This window comes from Vicia villosa, linkage group LG1, assembly GCF_029867415.1.
Source record: "Vicia villosa cultivar HV-30 ecotype Madison, WI linkage group LG1, Vvil1.0, whole genome shotgun sequence".
In the NCBI taxonomy this organism is placed as follows: Eukaryota; Viridiplantae; Streptophyta; class Magnoliopsida; order Fabales; family Fabaceae; genus Vicia; species Vicia villosa.
The window spans coordinates 8,742,535-8,759,929 of NC_081180.1; the positions used below are offsets into that span (position 1 = coordinate 8,742,535).

The 17,395-nt window shown below is 31.0% G+C and overlaps 1 protein-coding gene across 1 annotated transcript; it reads left to right on the forward strand.

The window, feature by feature from the left end:
* Window positions 1-2,397: 2,397 nt before the first annotated feature.
* Window positions 2,398-3,691, forward strand: LOC131600565 (transcription factor IBH1-like 1). Its single transcript, XM_058872713.1, has 2 exons — window positions 2,398-2,544; window positions 2,882-3,691. Exon 2 carries the CDS (start codon window positions 2,883-2,885, stop codon window positions 3,420-3,422), a length of 540 nt encoding a protein of 179 aa, XP_058728696.1. The 5' UTR covers window positions 2,398-2,544; window position 2,882; the 3' UTR covers window positions 3,423-3,691.
* The last annotated feature ends 13,704 nt before the right edge of the window (window positions 3,692-17,395 follow it).

A 17,395-nucleotide genomic window follows, 5' to 3' on the forward strand; every position in this document is an offset into this window, starting at 1 on the left:
ATGTCGATGAAGATTGGGTCAGTTTTCTCTCATTAGGTGGAAGGTTTGGGCAGTGAAGTTGGAGTTCTTGTTCTCTTTCAATTATTTCAATTTGATTATGTTCCTTTTGGCCATTGTATATGGGCATGTTATTTGCTTTTATTTGATGGTCTGTAATGGATCCTTCTCATTAAAAATGGTTCTTCTATGGTAATAATTCTCAGTTCTGACTATAACTTTTAGTGTTCTCTGATTTCTCTATTTTTTCTACCTTTTCCAAATTATGAAAAAAAAGGGGAGTGAAAGACGTGTTATGTGCACATGTTTTGTGATATGCTTGTCTAAGCATTGCTTTTCCTCTTATGATTGATTTGATCTTTTTAGCAACCACCTTTTATGATTTCTGATGTTATGATGTAATGTGTGTTGATCTGATGCGTTGTGTGGATTCCTAATTTGTGATCCTAGTTGATCTGATGCAATATGTTCACATGGTGGAACAACTGGCCTTACATCTGGCCTTCAACTTTGTAAGCATGTACGTAAGCATGTGTACTAATACTATTGAAAATAGATTTCCTTTCTTGGGTTGGAAGCCTCCTGGATGTAGGTGATGTTGCATCAAACATGGTTACCAATTCTCTCATGTTCTTTATTACTTTATAATTTATCATCTATTTTCTATTATCTGTCAATTTTGATTTAAGATGTTGAACATATTGTCTTAGACATAATGTCTAACATCTGTCCCTGCGCTAGAATAAAATTTTATTTTACTCTTACTCTCAATATGGACAGGTGGTGTTACCACCATGTTAGAAATAAGGCTTTTATGGTCACTTATGCTTATCAAGCTTTAGTGGGCATTAATAAGCCTCGTTCACTCCCTCTCTAGGGTTCAATTTTGACCATTCATCTCATTCGATTTAGTTGGGCCCCTTTTAAGGTGGGGACTTTCTCTTAGCAACTTCTGCAAAATACGTTTCCTTCTAGAGAGAATATGTTTTCGAGAGATGTTGTTATTGACCTAGCAAATATCACTTGCCCTCTGTGTTGGGATGCAGTAGAGTTCGTTTCCTATCTATTTGAAACTTGTGTGATTGTTCTATCTATTTGGAATATAATATTTTTTTGATTGAGTTGGTTAGTAATTTACCTAGCGATCTCCGATTTTAGTTTTAGTTTATTCTCTCTTTAGGTGGTAGGGAAAAGATTATGAGTGAACTTACTATGATTTGACACTCATGGTTTGGACCATTTGGAAACCCCAAATCAATATTATTATTTTTTCATCAACAAAAGTGAGAAATGGAGAAGAAAGAAATATTTTTAAAATTTGAAAGTGATATCACAGTAGATAGCATCAAGCTCATGTTCTTTCTATGTATGACTTCAAGACCTTATCGTTTGTCTTCATGATTAACTATGAAGCATGAGTATTTATAAAATGGTGAAGTACCGGTACCGGGTACAAACCCGTACCATATACATTTACCGTACTCGTGTTACTTCATTTTTTTTCTTATGATTCAGTTTCGAGTGAAATTTGTGATTTTCTCAAATATCAATATAATATATTTATTTTAATTTCTTGTTATTGTATCTTAACATTATTTTTGATTTTTTCGAACTTTTATAGTTGTATTTTATTGTGAACCTAACAATTTAGTTTTCTACTTGTATATTTTATAAAAAAAACTCTTATATTTTATTAACGTACTCGTACCTTGATTTTTTTTAAAATGACGTATCTCGTACGGATACCGATACCCGTACCTATGCATCATAGATGATCAATAGTGATTCGTGTGTCTACAACCTAATTCTAGAGTTGGTCAATGACACTCTTCTTTTTCATGAGACTTGTTGATGTTGGTTTTAGTTTTCTGTTTTACAATTCGATTTATGTTACATTTTTGGCTTTGGGTTGTTTCCTCTTTAGAGTTTTATGTTAAGCACGCCTTGTAATATCCGAAACCCCTCTTCTTATAATTTTTTGAGGGTTTTTTCCTTTGTTTATTATATATTATTTTTCATTAAAAAAACAATTTCATAGAAAACTGTTGGAAAAAGTTTATTAATTTAATTAATCACAATTTCTTCTTTCCCTAATTATAAAATAAATTAGTATGGTGCAATGTACTAATCTTGCTCTCACGAAGTTCCACTCGCGGGCCATAAGTACACATTGTTTCTAAGTGAATCGTATTTAGTGAATTTTGTTTGTATTCTAAACCAAGATACTTGATGTTAGGTTTGCATTAGATTAAGGTCACCTTTATTCTCCTTCTTTACCCACTAATCTAATCTCGTTGTTTTCTTTACAATCTAATATTATTATTCTCTATTTAGTTTTAGGTAGTGGGCCATTGTTTCCATGTGCCAGCATGTGCATATGTCTCTCTCTCATTGCCCCACCACTCTCATCTTTCAAGCACTTAAATTCTTCCCCTCACATTAATTCATCATCTTCTCATTTTCCACTTTGCTTCTATATCTCTCTTCAAAACTCACTCATAATTTCTCTCCTTCTTCTACTTTTTCTCCTTCAAGAATTTCAATAAGGTATGTTTCAATTTATATTTATTTTTTAATTACAAAAATTACTTCATTTTTTCTACCTATCTAGAATCAGGGATTTAAATACGATCAGTATAGATGTTGCGATATTGATACTGATACTGATTGTACCGTCGTTACATTTTTCATTTTAAAAACGGTGAATAACAATATCGATATGTATAATTTTTGTTGCAGTCGTTTTTACGATTTTAACCTTGGCTTGAACTAGAATATAGTTAAATTTAGCCCTAGCATGTTATATCATTTCATATATCATATATATGTATATGTTATATATCAACCTCTTGTTGAAATTTAACCTACATATTTTCTTTTATAGAATGCGAAATTTGAGTTCACTTAAGAGAGAATTCTTAAAGAAATGGATAAAGGGTCTAAGAAAATACAACTCACAAAAGAAGAACATGAACTTGTTTGAGAGAAAGAAAGCCATAAAGCTTTCCGCAGATTTAGCCATGGCTTCCACTAAAGACAAGACTACCCTTTGGAGAAAAGCATTTATTGCAAACACTTCAACAAGCATAGATGAACAAGATACATCAACATCATCACCACAAAAGAAGAAGATAACAAAGAAAAACTTGACGAATTCGTGTCGGCTTTATCGAAAAAGGATAATTGGAAGCAGAAAGATCTTGAGAAGAAATCATGTGAAACAAAGAGTGGAGGCAAGTTTTATTGCAACAAAGTTGGTTAAGAAAAGAACAAGAACACTCAAGAGTTTGTTACCTGGTGGAAAATTCATGGATGATGCTTGTTTGGTTGATGAAACCCTAGATTATATACAATCTTTGAAAGCTCAAGTTGAAGTCATGAGATGTCTTGTTACTGCCTCAGAGATCTTCATAAATCCACCGTAAATTTATATATTTATATACATAAATCTATATACATATGTCTCTATGTATAGATTATATAGTATAATCAATTCATAGTGTATTAGATTTTATTATATAAAATATTTTGATATAATTAAAAATATTTATTTTCTTTTTAAAAAAAAAAAATTCCCTCTATTTATACTTTATCTTTGCAAGCTAGAGGTGATGGAGGAAAGAGGTGTTTGTATACATACATTAAAGCAATGTACAGAGGAAAACATTATATGTAAGTCATTAAATTATGTTTTTAATTTTCATAATGTTGCTTGAATATTGTTATTATTATTATTATTATTATTATTATTATTATTATTATTATTATTATTATTACTTTTTCATGTATATGAATGTATTTGTGCTTTTATGTTTGATTCTTCAAACCTTTCTTTTTTCTGTTATGCCATACATGTGGAGTATTGTTGATATATATCATCCAGGCTGTGATGTTTTCTTGGCTGATTCCATTGAAGAAACTTTGATCCAGATTTGAATCAAATGTTTCTATGAAACTAATAAGAGAAAAGGAAAAAAAATAAAATAAAGAGGATTAGTTATACTATAAAAATAGAGGAAAAAACAAGACCAGCTAGACTCAACAAACACACAACTATTATACACTAAAAATACAATCAATGAATACAACTCTACTATAGGTTGTGAAGAGGCAAAATACTTGAGAATGCTAGAGTGATAGATTAGGAGGAGAAAAATGTTATTTTTGGTCTTAACTAGTCCTTGGTTATCATGGGAGTTGAGTCTAGCAATTTGGAGGTTATTCTATACATAGTTAAAGTTTAAATTAATGAAGATTGTTTCAATAAAGATAGTTTGGATTGTTTCATCCTAAAGATAATGCTACATTGAACTAATTAGTTAATTGAGTAAATCTTTAATTGTAGCATTTAACTAGAAAATATTGATATACATTTAATCTTCATTTCATTCATAACTTTCAATTCAATAATGATAAGTAAATCTTTTACCAGCTTCAGCCCTAATTAAGTTTTTCGTTCATATGCCTAAAGCCTGAGTTTCAATTCCACAATTGAAGTAATCATAAATGTAGTTGTTGGAAGGATCTTTATAAAGACAAGTTTTTGGTTATAAATTCCCCATAATTAAAGGAGCTATGTTATAAATTCCACATCATTAAAGGAGAAGCTATGTAATCATAAGTGTAGCCATATTATATATATATATATATATATATATATATATATATATATATATATATATATATATATATATATATATATATATATATATATATATATATATATATATATATATATATATATATATATAAATAAAGTTACTCACGTCAATTGAATACAATTCGCGAAAAAAGTAATAAGTAGGGGGTAATAATTTTGACATTTTCTACATAGTAAAGACATGTAGGATAAATATTAACACTTAAATTTTGTCGGAAAGACTTATTTAAAATAGAGTTATGAAAATTTTGTCAAATAAGAAAGGAATACTTATTGCAAAAGGTAGTTTTAAAATCAAATTCTAGTGATGGTTAAAATCATAATTCGGATGCATATATGATAGGCAATGAAACATATACTTTTGGTAGTATTATGTAATGGAACAAAGAATATTGGATATGTTGATGAAGACCCACCGGTAATGACCTTTCCGTGTCGTGGTGACAATTCTCCAATGAACGGAAAGTGTGCAAAAAAATTGTTATATTCATGCTCAAGTTAGTATGAGATTGAGGTGCAACTTTGCTAGTATGAGTTGAATCGTACCTAAGTATGACTCATGGTCGCATTTATGCATGAGAGAAGATTATAATTTTTCCAAGTTGCCTGACATGGAGCGCGGGTAGTCATTTGATAAAGATCAAAAACTCTGACCAAAGGGGTGTGCTCTTGTGCAGTGATACGTGATGATGCAGATCTACTTATGTGGATTGTGGCGAACTTCTAAGAAGAATTGAGCCTTATGGATTGGGCTGATTTTTGTTGGCATTTTCTAGTTTAAGAACGGTTGCAGCAAGTAATTGCTATCAGCCATGAAGCATAGTTTCTTGATGTGGGAATGGGTGAGGTCGACATAGGAACCTGAATTGTGGTAACCTTATAGGTCTTTCCAATTGACATATCTCTTCGTGGTGGCCCTTCTTATGAGGAGTACTTAGCATGGAGAACTTGCAAATTAAATGCACTTTGTGAAAACAAAAAATTTCTATGGAGATAGCCCCGACTTGTCACACAACGTAGGGGGAATATGATAAGCATAGGCCCACTCGAGTGCACTCAAGTACAGTTATTGAATTGAGATGTCATTTGAACCTTTGAATGAAACATTTGAGCATTAAATGGACTAGGGACGTTGAACCCAACACCCAACTCCTATGCGGCCTATATGCCCACGCCTTCGGACCCGGTCCTAGATTCAGAACCGGTGTCGCCACCGAGGAGAAAATAGGCATAATGCTTGGGACCACCACACTTGTCCATGTGAGTATTATTTTCTATGTGAGACTATTTCTCATGCATTTATTGACATTTACTCACTTCCACTATTCTTCTCATTTTGGAACATACCCATGGACATTTATTGTTCATAAAGTATAACGGAAACCATCAATGAAATTGGTGGAAGTTTTAAATGGAATTATATTGATTTCAAGATATATTTGACAAAACTCACACGAGAAGCCCACTAATACATTGGAAATAATGCAAAAATAACATCAAAGTTGTTCTCAAATTAACCAAAATAATATAGAGATGAAGGAGACAAAGAAAAGAAGAAATGTGATCTTATATTATTCTCTTCAAGTTACCTTTAACATTGAAACATGGACCATATTTATAGCACATTACAAATAACAACCATGAACCCAAGGAATACACAAAGTTTAGGAACTTAACTCAAATGAGTTAAGGACTATAAAAAGATTGGGGGAAATGGACAACCACACCTATTTACTATTATTCATAACACCCCCCGGATGTTCATTGAGGATAAGCCTCGTTAAAACCTTACTAGAAAAAACTCTGTGGAAAAAAATCTAGTGAAGAAAAAAGAGTACAATATCCTTTTAAAATAAATTTATTTCTCCCCCTCAGGTGAACGAACATTTCTTCGACGATGAGACCAATCTTTTGTACTAGTTGATTAAAAGTTCTACTTGGGAGTAACTTTGTGAAAAGATCTGCAAGATTATCACGTGAACATATTTGTTGGATGTTTATATCACCACTCTTTTGAAGATCATGAGTAAAAAAGAACTTTGGAGAAATGTGTTTGTTCGGTCTACTTTAATGTAACCATCTTTCAATTAAGCGATGCATGTAGTATTATCTTCATATATGATCATTGTATTTAATTTTTCATAAGATAAACCACAATTATTTTGTATGTGTTGAATTAAAGATCTCAACCAAACACATTCTCGACTTGCCTCATGTAATGCTAAAAGTTCTACATGATTATATGATGTTCCTGCTATGATTTATTTCATCATTCTCTATGAAATAGTTTTACCATCACGTGTAAACAAATAACCTATTTGTGATCTACTATTATGAGGATTTAACAAGTAACCTGCATCTGCATAACCTATTAATTTGAATCTAGATACTTTGGTATAAAACAAACCCATATCTAGTGTACCTATAAGGTAACAAAGTATATATGTGACTCTGTTCCAATGTCTTCGTATATGTGAAGAATTGTATCTTGCTAATAGATTGACGGAAAATGATATATGATGACGTGTATAATTAGCAAGGTACATTAATGCTCCAATTGCACTGAGATATGGTACTTCAGGGCCAAGAAATTCTTCATCCTTTTCTCGAGGTATGAAAGGATCTTTCTCCAAATCTAAATTATCTAATATCCATTGGAGTAGACAACATGTGACATTTGTCCATATAGAAGCGTTTTAGCACTTTTTCTATATAGCCTTCTTGATGTACAAATATTCCTTTGTCCAAATGCTCAATATGTAAATCTAGACATAATTTTGTCTTTCCTAGGTCCTTCATATCAAACTCTTTCTTTGAACAATTCATAGCTTTTGGAAGCTCTTCAGGAGTTCGAATAATATTTATGTCATCCACATAGACAGCTATTATTGCAAATTATTTTCCTGATCTTTTTATAAAAATACAAGGGCAAATAGAGTTATTTGTATACTCTCTCTAAGCAAATAGTCATTGAGACAATAATACCATATGCGTCCAGATTGTTTTAACCCATAGAGAGACTTGTTCAATCTTATGGAGTAGCTTTTTTGATAAGTTGTTACAACATCCATCATGTGTAAATTTCACTGGGAGTTTCATGTAAATTTCACTATCAAGTGAACCATACAGATAAGCCGTGTGCAAATTAATCTCTTCATGTGCTACAAGGCTTATTAAATATCGAAGAGTGCTTGCATCTATTACAGATGAATATGTCTCATCAAAATCAATTCTAGGTCTTTGCAAAAATCCTTGAGTGGCAAGTCGGGTTTTGTATCTCACAATTTTATTTCTTTTCATTTTGTTTTTGTACAAAAACCAATTTGTATCTAAGTGGCTTCACATATTGAGACGTTCAAACTACATGTCCAGAAACTTGTCTTTTGTAAAGTGAGTTTAATTCTGCTTCAATTGCATTTTTCTATTTTGGCCAATCCACACTTTCTCTACAATTTTTATAGACGTTGGTTCTTGATCCTCTTTGTCACTTATCTCATTTAGCATTATATTGTATGCAAAAACATCATTAATGTCGAGTTCGTTTCGGCTCCATTGTATTTCATTTTGGACTTAATTTATCGAGATCTCTTTATTTTCATGAGTTTGGGTATCTGATCAATCTCTTCTAGAAATGAAATGTTTAGTATGTATGAGGATTCTTTTATATTTCCTATATCCTCACTTAGGCCATCTTTATTCTTAGCTCCCTTTCTTATTCGAGGATTTTTATATTTAGAACCGATTGGTCTGCCACGCTTCAAGTGTGGTTGAGACTCATTGGATTGTCCAACAAGGATATTCATTTTTATTGGAGCATTTGCAGCTAGTATATATGATTTAGTCACACCTTTTAGATTAGTGAATGCATTTGGTAATTGATTTTCTAAGTTTTGCAGTTGAATTATCTTTTAAACTTCTAGTTCACATTGCTTTATTCGAGGATCGAGATGGGATAATGATAATTCATTCCAACTGATCTCTTTTTCCAGCTTCTTATTCTCTCCCCCTAATGCTGGAAAATTTGATTCATCAAAATGACAATCAGCAAAATGAGCAATGAATAAATCTTTTGTTGTTGGTTTACAATAGATAGAGAATCATATCCAACATGTATTCCCATCCTCCTTTGAGGACCCATCGTATTGTGCTGTGGTAGAGAAATTGGAACATACAACTCACATCCAAAAATTCTTATATGGGAAATATTAGGTTCTTTACCAAAAACTAATTGTAAAGGGAAAAAGTGTGATAACTCGTTGGCCTGAAGCGAATCAATGTTGCAGCATACAAAATTGCATGTCCCCAAGCTGAAACTGAGAGTTTGCATCTCATAATAAGTGGTCTTGCAATTAATTTTATACATTTAATAAATGATTCTGCAAGTCCATTTTGTGTATGAACATGTGTTACTAGGTGTTCAATGTCAATTCCAATAGACATAAAATACTCATTAAATGCTTGAGATGAAAATTCTGCAGTATTTTCAAGATGCATTTTCTTGACAGGATAATCGGAGAAATGAGCTCTTATTCGAATTAGTTGAGCTAGCAATCTCGCAAACCCCTAGTTGTGAGTTGACAACAAACAAACATGTGACAATCTAGTTGATGCATCAACTAAAACCATAAAATATCTAAATCTTCCACATGATGGATGTATTGGCCCACAAATATCACCATGTATACGCTCGAAAAAACTGATAGAGTCATTTCTAGTTTTTGTTGGTGATGGCAGAATTATTAAATTTCCTTGCGAGTAAGAGCTGAATGAAAACTTATTTGATTGAATAATTTCCTAACACATTAATTGATGACTGCATGAATTTTCAATTATTTTTCGCATCAGTATATAACCGTGATGTGCCAACCGGTCATGCCAAATGAGAAATTTATCATTATTTGTAAACTTCTGGTTTACATTTATATGTGCTTCAATTGTACTAATATAAGTGTAATACAAGCCATAGGATAAAGTCGGTAACTTTTCCATTACACATTTTGTGTCTGAATTGTGTTTTGTAATACAAAGATATTAAATCCCTTAATCATCTCTTGTTTCTATATAGTATCCATTCAAGCGAATATCTTTGTAACTTAATAAATTTCTATGAGACTTAGGGGAATATAATGCATTATCAATGTACAATATTGCTCCTCCACATAACAACACATTGGCTTTTCCGGAGCCTTCAATTACTTTTGTGGTGCCAAATATAGTATTGACACCAGTCTTTTGATTCACTAAATTAGATAAATATAATTTATTCTTGAGAATTGTGTCGGTTGTTGCACTATCAGCAAGACACATATCTTCACTATTGGTGCTAATGCCCATATTCATTACAAGCAAAAAATCCAGGGATGTTAAAAATGAGATAGAAGGGGCAGGTGCACTGAATGTCGTAGAACAAATTGAGATTGGTAATAAGGTGACCTTGAAGATGAATAAATTTTGCAATCAAACTTCTACAATTTCAGCTTGTCTTGATAAGATGGCAAGTGTGTTTTTAAGTGAATGTAGACTATTTGAACATATAGGAATTCCATGCTCTCGCATTATTTATTCCATGAGGCACGAACATATGAATGTGTTTCCAGATAGTTTGATTTGCAAGAGATGGACTAAATCAGCAAAAGATGATTACACATCATTGACATCTTTTGAAAAAAGTGATTCTGAAAAGTTGATCATATTTCGTAGAGGCGCAATGTCTGCTGCATTCAATACCCCGTGTGATGTTTCTTGCAAAGATTTTGACTCTTATAAAGGGGCTATAAAAGGAATTTACAGTTTGATTGAAAATATAAAGAAGCGACGGGATGTAAGAGGCCAAGACAAAAGGTGATCCTCATAAGAAAAAATATCATGGAAGACAAAAGGTTCTCTTAATAAATAAAAAAAGTCATGGAAGTTAAGACAATGTTATTATTATAAACAACCTAATCACACAAAATAGAAGTGTCTGGTACTAGCTGCACGTGATGATTTACATTAGGTTGAGGATGAGGTTTCATCTGACCAATATATCGACGAATCAATGAATTTTAACGTAAGTTGGTTATTGTGGTTTATTTTAATTAATTTATGTACTTAAAAATTCGTTAATATTATATTTCTTGTATTTATATTAACTTTACTATATTTGGTTTATATTCAAGTGTTCATAAGTCATAATATCAACGACGACATAGACTCAGTAAAAGTCTCAAATAAAAATGAGACACATTTACACTCACCATTGTTATTTAGTTTTATATGTTTGTGATATTGTATTCAATTTCAATTTAATTTGTTAGTGAAGGATATAGATAACACACGTGGTAATAAACAAAAGGGAAAAGGTGTCCATGTTGCTATTTCAACACATGACTCTATCAATAAAATAATTTCAAAACAAGTGAAGTGACATTGTTAATTTTTTCCCTTTTAATTGAATCGTATTAAGTTATGTGTGTTAGATGTTGCTGAAAAGTTTATTATATATTGTTACGTTGAAAAAGAGAAATCTAGTAGACCAAAGGTAAACATGATTGATATTAATGAACAAGTCAAACAAGTTGTTAGTGCTTTTATCACTCTGAATCACTCATTGAATAGTGAAAGTGTGGGGAGTTAATTTTTAAAAGTTTATGGGAATAGATGTCTTTTAAGATATAATAAATAAAATAAATAAATAAATAAAATGACAATAGTATCCTCAAAATTTTGACACCAAAAATTGTTAAGAGACTTAATAACTTTTATATATGAGATAAAAAATTAAAATAACCAAATGAATGTTTGTAGAAAATAAATGAATATGAGAAATTACTAAGTGGTCTCGAACTTTTATAAAAAATAAATTATTAAAAAAAGAAAAAAAATTTGTTAGTGAAATAATATATCGTTTACATATTTCAAAATTTTAAATGAAAATGAATTAAAAAAAATAAAAAAATAGTTAGTGGAATAAAAGTTAGGTTTAATGTTAAAGTTCGTAACTCTGTTTTATTAATTTTAGACATTCTCTACCAATTTTATTTCGTAAGGTTTGCTTTAGCTATTGACTATTTTGAAAAGATGCATAAAGATAATTTTGGAAGAAAAACTATAAGTTATGATTACGTAGATAATACAAAAATTAATATTAAAATAGTGCATAATTAAAACCAATTCAAGGAATAACGTTTGAAGAATAATTGTTTTACAGTCTACTAACCCTGATTTATCACTCTGATTTTTATCCTAAGACTCCATTTCATTTTATTTCAACCAGAGAAATAATATATCGTTTACATATTTCAAAATTTTAAATAAAATAAATAAATAAATAAAATGACAATATTATGCTGACTGTTGCACCCTGATTTTTATCCTAAGACTCCATTTCATTTGTATCATCGCATTTCATCATATTATACTTTATGTCTACTAACCCTTAATCAAAATTACAAAAAGGGTTAATACCACTTTACCGTCCTGTCATATAAGTGTGTTTTGCTTTACCCCCTCTAAAAAAAACTTATTTGACAAACCTTGCCAAATAAAGATTCCATCAAATTTGACCCTGATCAATTTTTTTGGCCAAGATTCTTAGAATCTTGCCTACGTGACATTTTTGGTAGTGTTGATTGTACAACACATTAGCAATGTGACACAGTCAGCACTGCCACGTGGAAATTATTTTTTTTTTAAATTTTTAAAAAAAAATTTAAAAAAATTTTTTTATTATTTTTTTTAATTTTTTTTTTACATTTTTAAAAAATATTTGACAATACCTGCGGATTTACCTACGAATTTGACAATACCCACAGATTTACCTACGGATTTAAAAATACCTGCGAATTTACCTACGGATTTGACAATACTTGCGGATTTACCTACGGATTTACTTGCGGATTTACCTACGGATTTAAAAATACCTGGGGATTTACCTTTAAAAATAACTGCGGATTTAAAAATACCTGCGGATTTACCAACGGATTTGACAATACCTGCGGATTTACCTACGGATTTACTTGCGGATTTACCTACGGATTTAAAATTACCTGCAGATTTACCTTTAAAAATACATGCAGATTTACATGCGAATTTGATAATACCTGCGGATTTACCTACGAATTTGACAATACATGCGGATTTACCTACGGATTTGAAAATACCTGCGGATTTGACAATACCTGCGGATTTGACAATACCTGCGGATTTATATATAATAAAAATAAATTTTAAAAATAATTAAAAAAACAATAAAAAAAATTTTGGAAAAAAAATTAAAAAAAAAATTAAAAAAAATTGGAAAAAAAACAAAATTCCACGTGGAAATTAAAAATAAATAAAAAATTAAAAAATACCACATGTGCATGCCACGTATGCAGATTCTCTTGGAATTTTGATCCAAGGTCAAATTTTTTGGAATCTTTATTTGGTAAGGTTTGTCCAATACGTTTTTTTTAGAGGGGGTAAAGCAAAACACGCTTATATGGCAGGGGGTAAAGTGGTATTAACCCTTACAAAAATATGTCTTTCTTTTGTTGTTGTTAGACGGTGACTGATTCAAAAAAGTGAGATTTGCAAGATGATTCGAAAATGTCGATGTAAAAAATCAATATTTCGAGTGTATTCCAAATTTGAGGTTGAAAATTCATTTGTCTTCATTTTAATTTCGTAGTTTTAGTTCTTATTCAAAAAATCTATAATAAAAAATATAATCACCATGATTTTAGATTAACTCTTAGTCTTAATTTTAATTAAAATTCTACCTTTTCTAAATTGAATTATTATTAAGGTTGAAATTAAATTTTAATGTAAAATCTTTTTCTTTTTTATCTTTTCTTATTATTTTTGTTTTTTTGTTTTAAACTATTTTTATGGTTGTTAGTACTTTTGTTATCAAATTTGTTTTCATGGCCAAATAATGGGATTGAGGGACCCTTCAAAATTTCACATTTCACGTACACAGACAAAAACCATAACAAACTTGTACCATTCCACTATTCCACTACTACCTCTCCAAAAATTCTGACCCTGCTGTCCATATGCATCCAAATCTTGCACCAAATTAGCAAAACACAAAAGCTACCAAGAAGGTCCATGAAAATCATTCTAAAAGAGTTCAAATATTCTCCCAATTTTCCCCCCAATTCTCACCTCACACTTCCTATATAATGCACATCCAGTATAAAAACACACACCATCAATCTTCCAAATCTGTTACCTACAAACCAATCCACCTCCATCAAAACTTTCGATCTATAATCTTCAACAACTCTACACACCTTTGCACAAAAACCGATTCACAATCACCAAATCACTGCAACTTTCACCGGAAGGACTTGCAACATCAATTCCGACTCAGCTTCGAACGGCAACAACAAATCACAGAGCTACAGCTTCGTTGCAACAACAACTTTGCGTCAACGGCATCTGCAGATCCAACACGGCGCGACATCGTCATCAACTCGCGTCCATATCACCATCGGTAACCTTCTTTTTTATTGATTCGCTCTGTTTCGTTATTATAGATTTTCTTCTCTCTTCAATAAATGGGCCAAGATCACTGAAGCCCAGTTTTTTACTCATTATCTCCCAGCTGATTCTTTATTTGTTTGGGCTTATTGCTATTGGGCCAACGCTCTATCCTTTTTGTACCACCTTTTGTTTATCTTTTATTTTCTTTTTTTACTTTAATATTTGCTTATGATTTCTTTTAACTCATATGATATAAAAATATGTTTTTTAGGATTTAGATTTTACTTCTCATATTATTAAAAATCCCAAAAATATTAGATCTTTAATTCCTAACACTTAGGTAGCAATTAACATAACAACTTTAGGACTTAGAATTTCTCCTTAGTCATTTCCATTCCATTTAGTTTTTTTTCTTTCTTTTCAACCTTTTAAAACACTTAATAATTTTTAAAAAGTAGAGAAAGGTGAGCATCCTTGCATTGGGATCTAGTTCACAACTATCTACATAAAAAAACACCAATCAATTCATTTTTCTTTTCTCTTTAAGAACATGTTAATTCCTTTCCACGACAATTGTTTAAGTCTCCAAAGGTCGAGCAGTAGTGGACTACGACGTTTAACATCGTTCATTTAAAAAACACAAAACACATCAAAAGTTGTAAACCGAACTACGACTACTCTGATTCCTTAAAGGGGATACGTAGGCATTAGGTTGCGAGGCCTAAACGAGCACAATCTTGTATATATTTCTTTCTTTTCCCCGTGTTTATTTTCTCTTCCTTTTCGTGCGTTTCCCTTTAGCTTTAGGCTTTAGACGTTTAGTTTAGACACCTATAGATTTAGACTAACAAGAGCGGATCCCGTCGAGTACGACAGACGTGAGGGGTGCTAATACTTTCCCCTTGCGTAACCGACTCCCTTACCCTTTTCTCTTGGTCGTAAGACCTTTGTTCGTTTTTCCCGTTAGGTTTTACATGATGTTTTCCTTTCCCATCTCGTGTGATAAATGAACAATCGATGGCGACTTCATTGATTTCATTTGATGATTTCGATCCGGTTGTTTCAATGATAAAAATAGATATTATAATGTACTCATACCAAGTTGCACTTATAGCAACTGTAATTTACTTTGATTCGGTGCTAGAAAAAGTAGGTGAAAAAAACACATGCTCAAGCTACGACTTCAAGCAATTTGCATTAAAAACACAAAAATAAAGATAATGCCCAATGGGACACCCTCATAAGAAACCCATATTCAACAGCACATCGAAGGAACAATACACCGAATAAAACCGAAATGCAAAAATTACGAATCCTACCAAACAACACACACAATGAATGAGTTAACTATAAGGACGTTCCATGATTGCTGCTTCAACCTGCATGCATGTAGAATTTCAAATAAAATTTACAACTTAATGGTGGGGTTGACATTTACGTTTCCAAATGACAAAATTTTGAGTCAATTCAATCAAACATCTTAAGAAATGTTATCAGAAAACATTATCAGAAAATATGTTTCAAAATCAAAACTTCATCATTTTCAAGGAATCTTTATAAAAGTAAAGTAAAGTGTTATTATTATAGAATCGAAAAGATGGAAAGCTCAGGGCGAGGAGACTCAATCTTACTGGCATTGTCGAATTAATCATTGACATCATCATCATAATCATTGTAATTAGAGCTGTCAAAATGGGCCGAAGCCCGTGGGCCGGCCCATTTGGCCCGAAAATTTTTAGGGCCTGGGCCTCATTTTTCGAGCCCATTTACATTCGGACCTTTTTTAGCCCGGCCCTAAAAAGCCCTAAAAAATATGGGCCGGCCCGTATGGCCCATGGGTAGCCCACCGGCCCGAAAAAATTAAATATTTTTAATATAATTAAAATTTATCCTTTCCTAATTATAATTATTATAAAAATTTATAACATTTTCTTGTTATAATTATCATAAAATTATAATTGTCATGAATATTTATAACTTAAAATTTGTTGGAACAAGTTATTTAATTATTTGTGCTACATTATATAATTTGTGATGTATTTTGGATAGTTTAAATTAAGTTAATGTGTTGTTTTACATTTTAATTATTAACTTATATGGATTATTTAGAAATTATAATTTTGGATATAAAATTTAATATATATATATATATATATATATATATATATATATATATATATATATATATATATATATATATATATATATATATATATATATATATAATGTATTCTTGCATGCAATTATATGGTTACTTACAAAAATAAGGAGAAAATTTTAATTTTTTTATAGAAATGGGCCCGTTTAGGGCCGAAGCCCATTTAGGGCCGGATAGCCCGCAGCCCAGACAGGGCCGGGCCTGGGTAGTAAAATTTGAGCCCATTTAAAAATGGGTTTTTTTAGCCCGGTCCTAAAAAGCCCGAAGCCCGTATTGACAGCTCTAATAATAATCCATGGCAGCACCATCGACGCTACCGTTGTATATATCGTCACCGTTGAGCGACTCCATGTTGATGGCATCATGCATATCATCCTCAGAGTGCATTGAAAAAGGATGGAAATAAAATTTGAGGGAATTTCTGAAATAATATCCAAAATTAATGAATTGAGAGAAAGGGATAGAATCTAGGGCAAGAGAAAATTGGAAATTTGGCCATACAATTTAGAAAAATTGGTCGATTATGTGGGAAAAAAATTCAATTCAACATTGGTCGATTAATTGAAAAAAAAAAGACCTGATTATCTTTGTAATTTATATAAACTTCATATTTAATTTTTATAAAAAATTCATTAAATAAAATACCAATTAATTAAGACAAATGACCTATTTTAATTGGTCCACTTAACTTGAATACTGATACCATTGAAACAAGGTATCTAAGAATTTACCAAACAAAAAATGCAAGAACTACAAAGTAACTATAAAATGTTATTGCTTTCATATTTTAGAGTTTAATTTTTAAAATCATTTCAAGTTTTTCAACTTAACTACATGAACAAATATGCATTTACGTAATATCTTCATTTTGTTTAATTTTTTAAAATTTAATATTTTAATTATCTATAGTAGTAAATCAATCAATATTTTGAATATAAACCATAAACCATAATCTTTAAATCATAAATCCGAAAAATTCTTAGATAGACACAACCCTAACATCTGGATTTACACACAACCAATCACAAATTTTTAATTAATTAAAAAATAAATGTAATTTTTTTCTCTCCCCTTCATAAATCCAACCACCTAATGAATCCAATTAAAAAAAATTAAAATTTCAATAAATT

Bases quoted from the DNA above. Each gene is read 5' to 3' on its own strand.
- LOC131600565 (XM_058872713.1), top strand. From the start codon at position 2,883: ATGCGAAATTTGAGTTCACTTAAGAGAGAATTCTTAAAGAAATGGATA.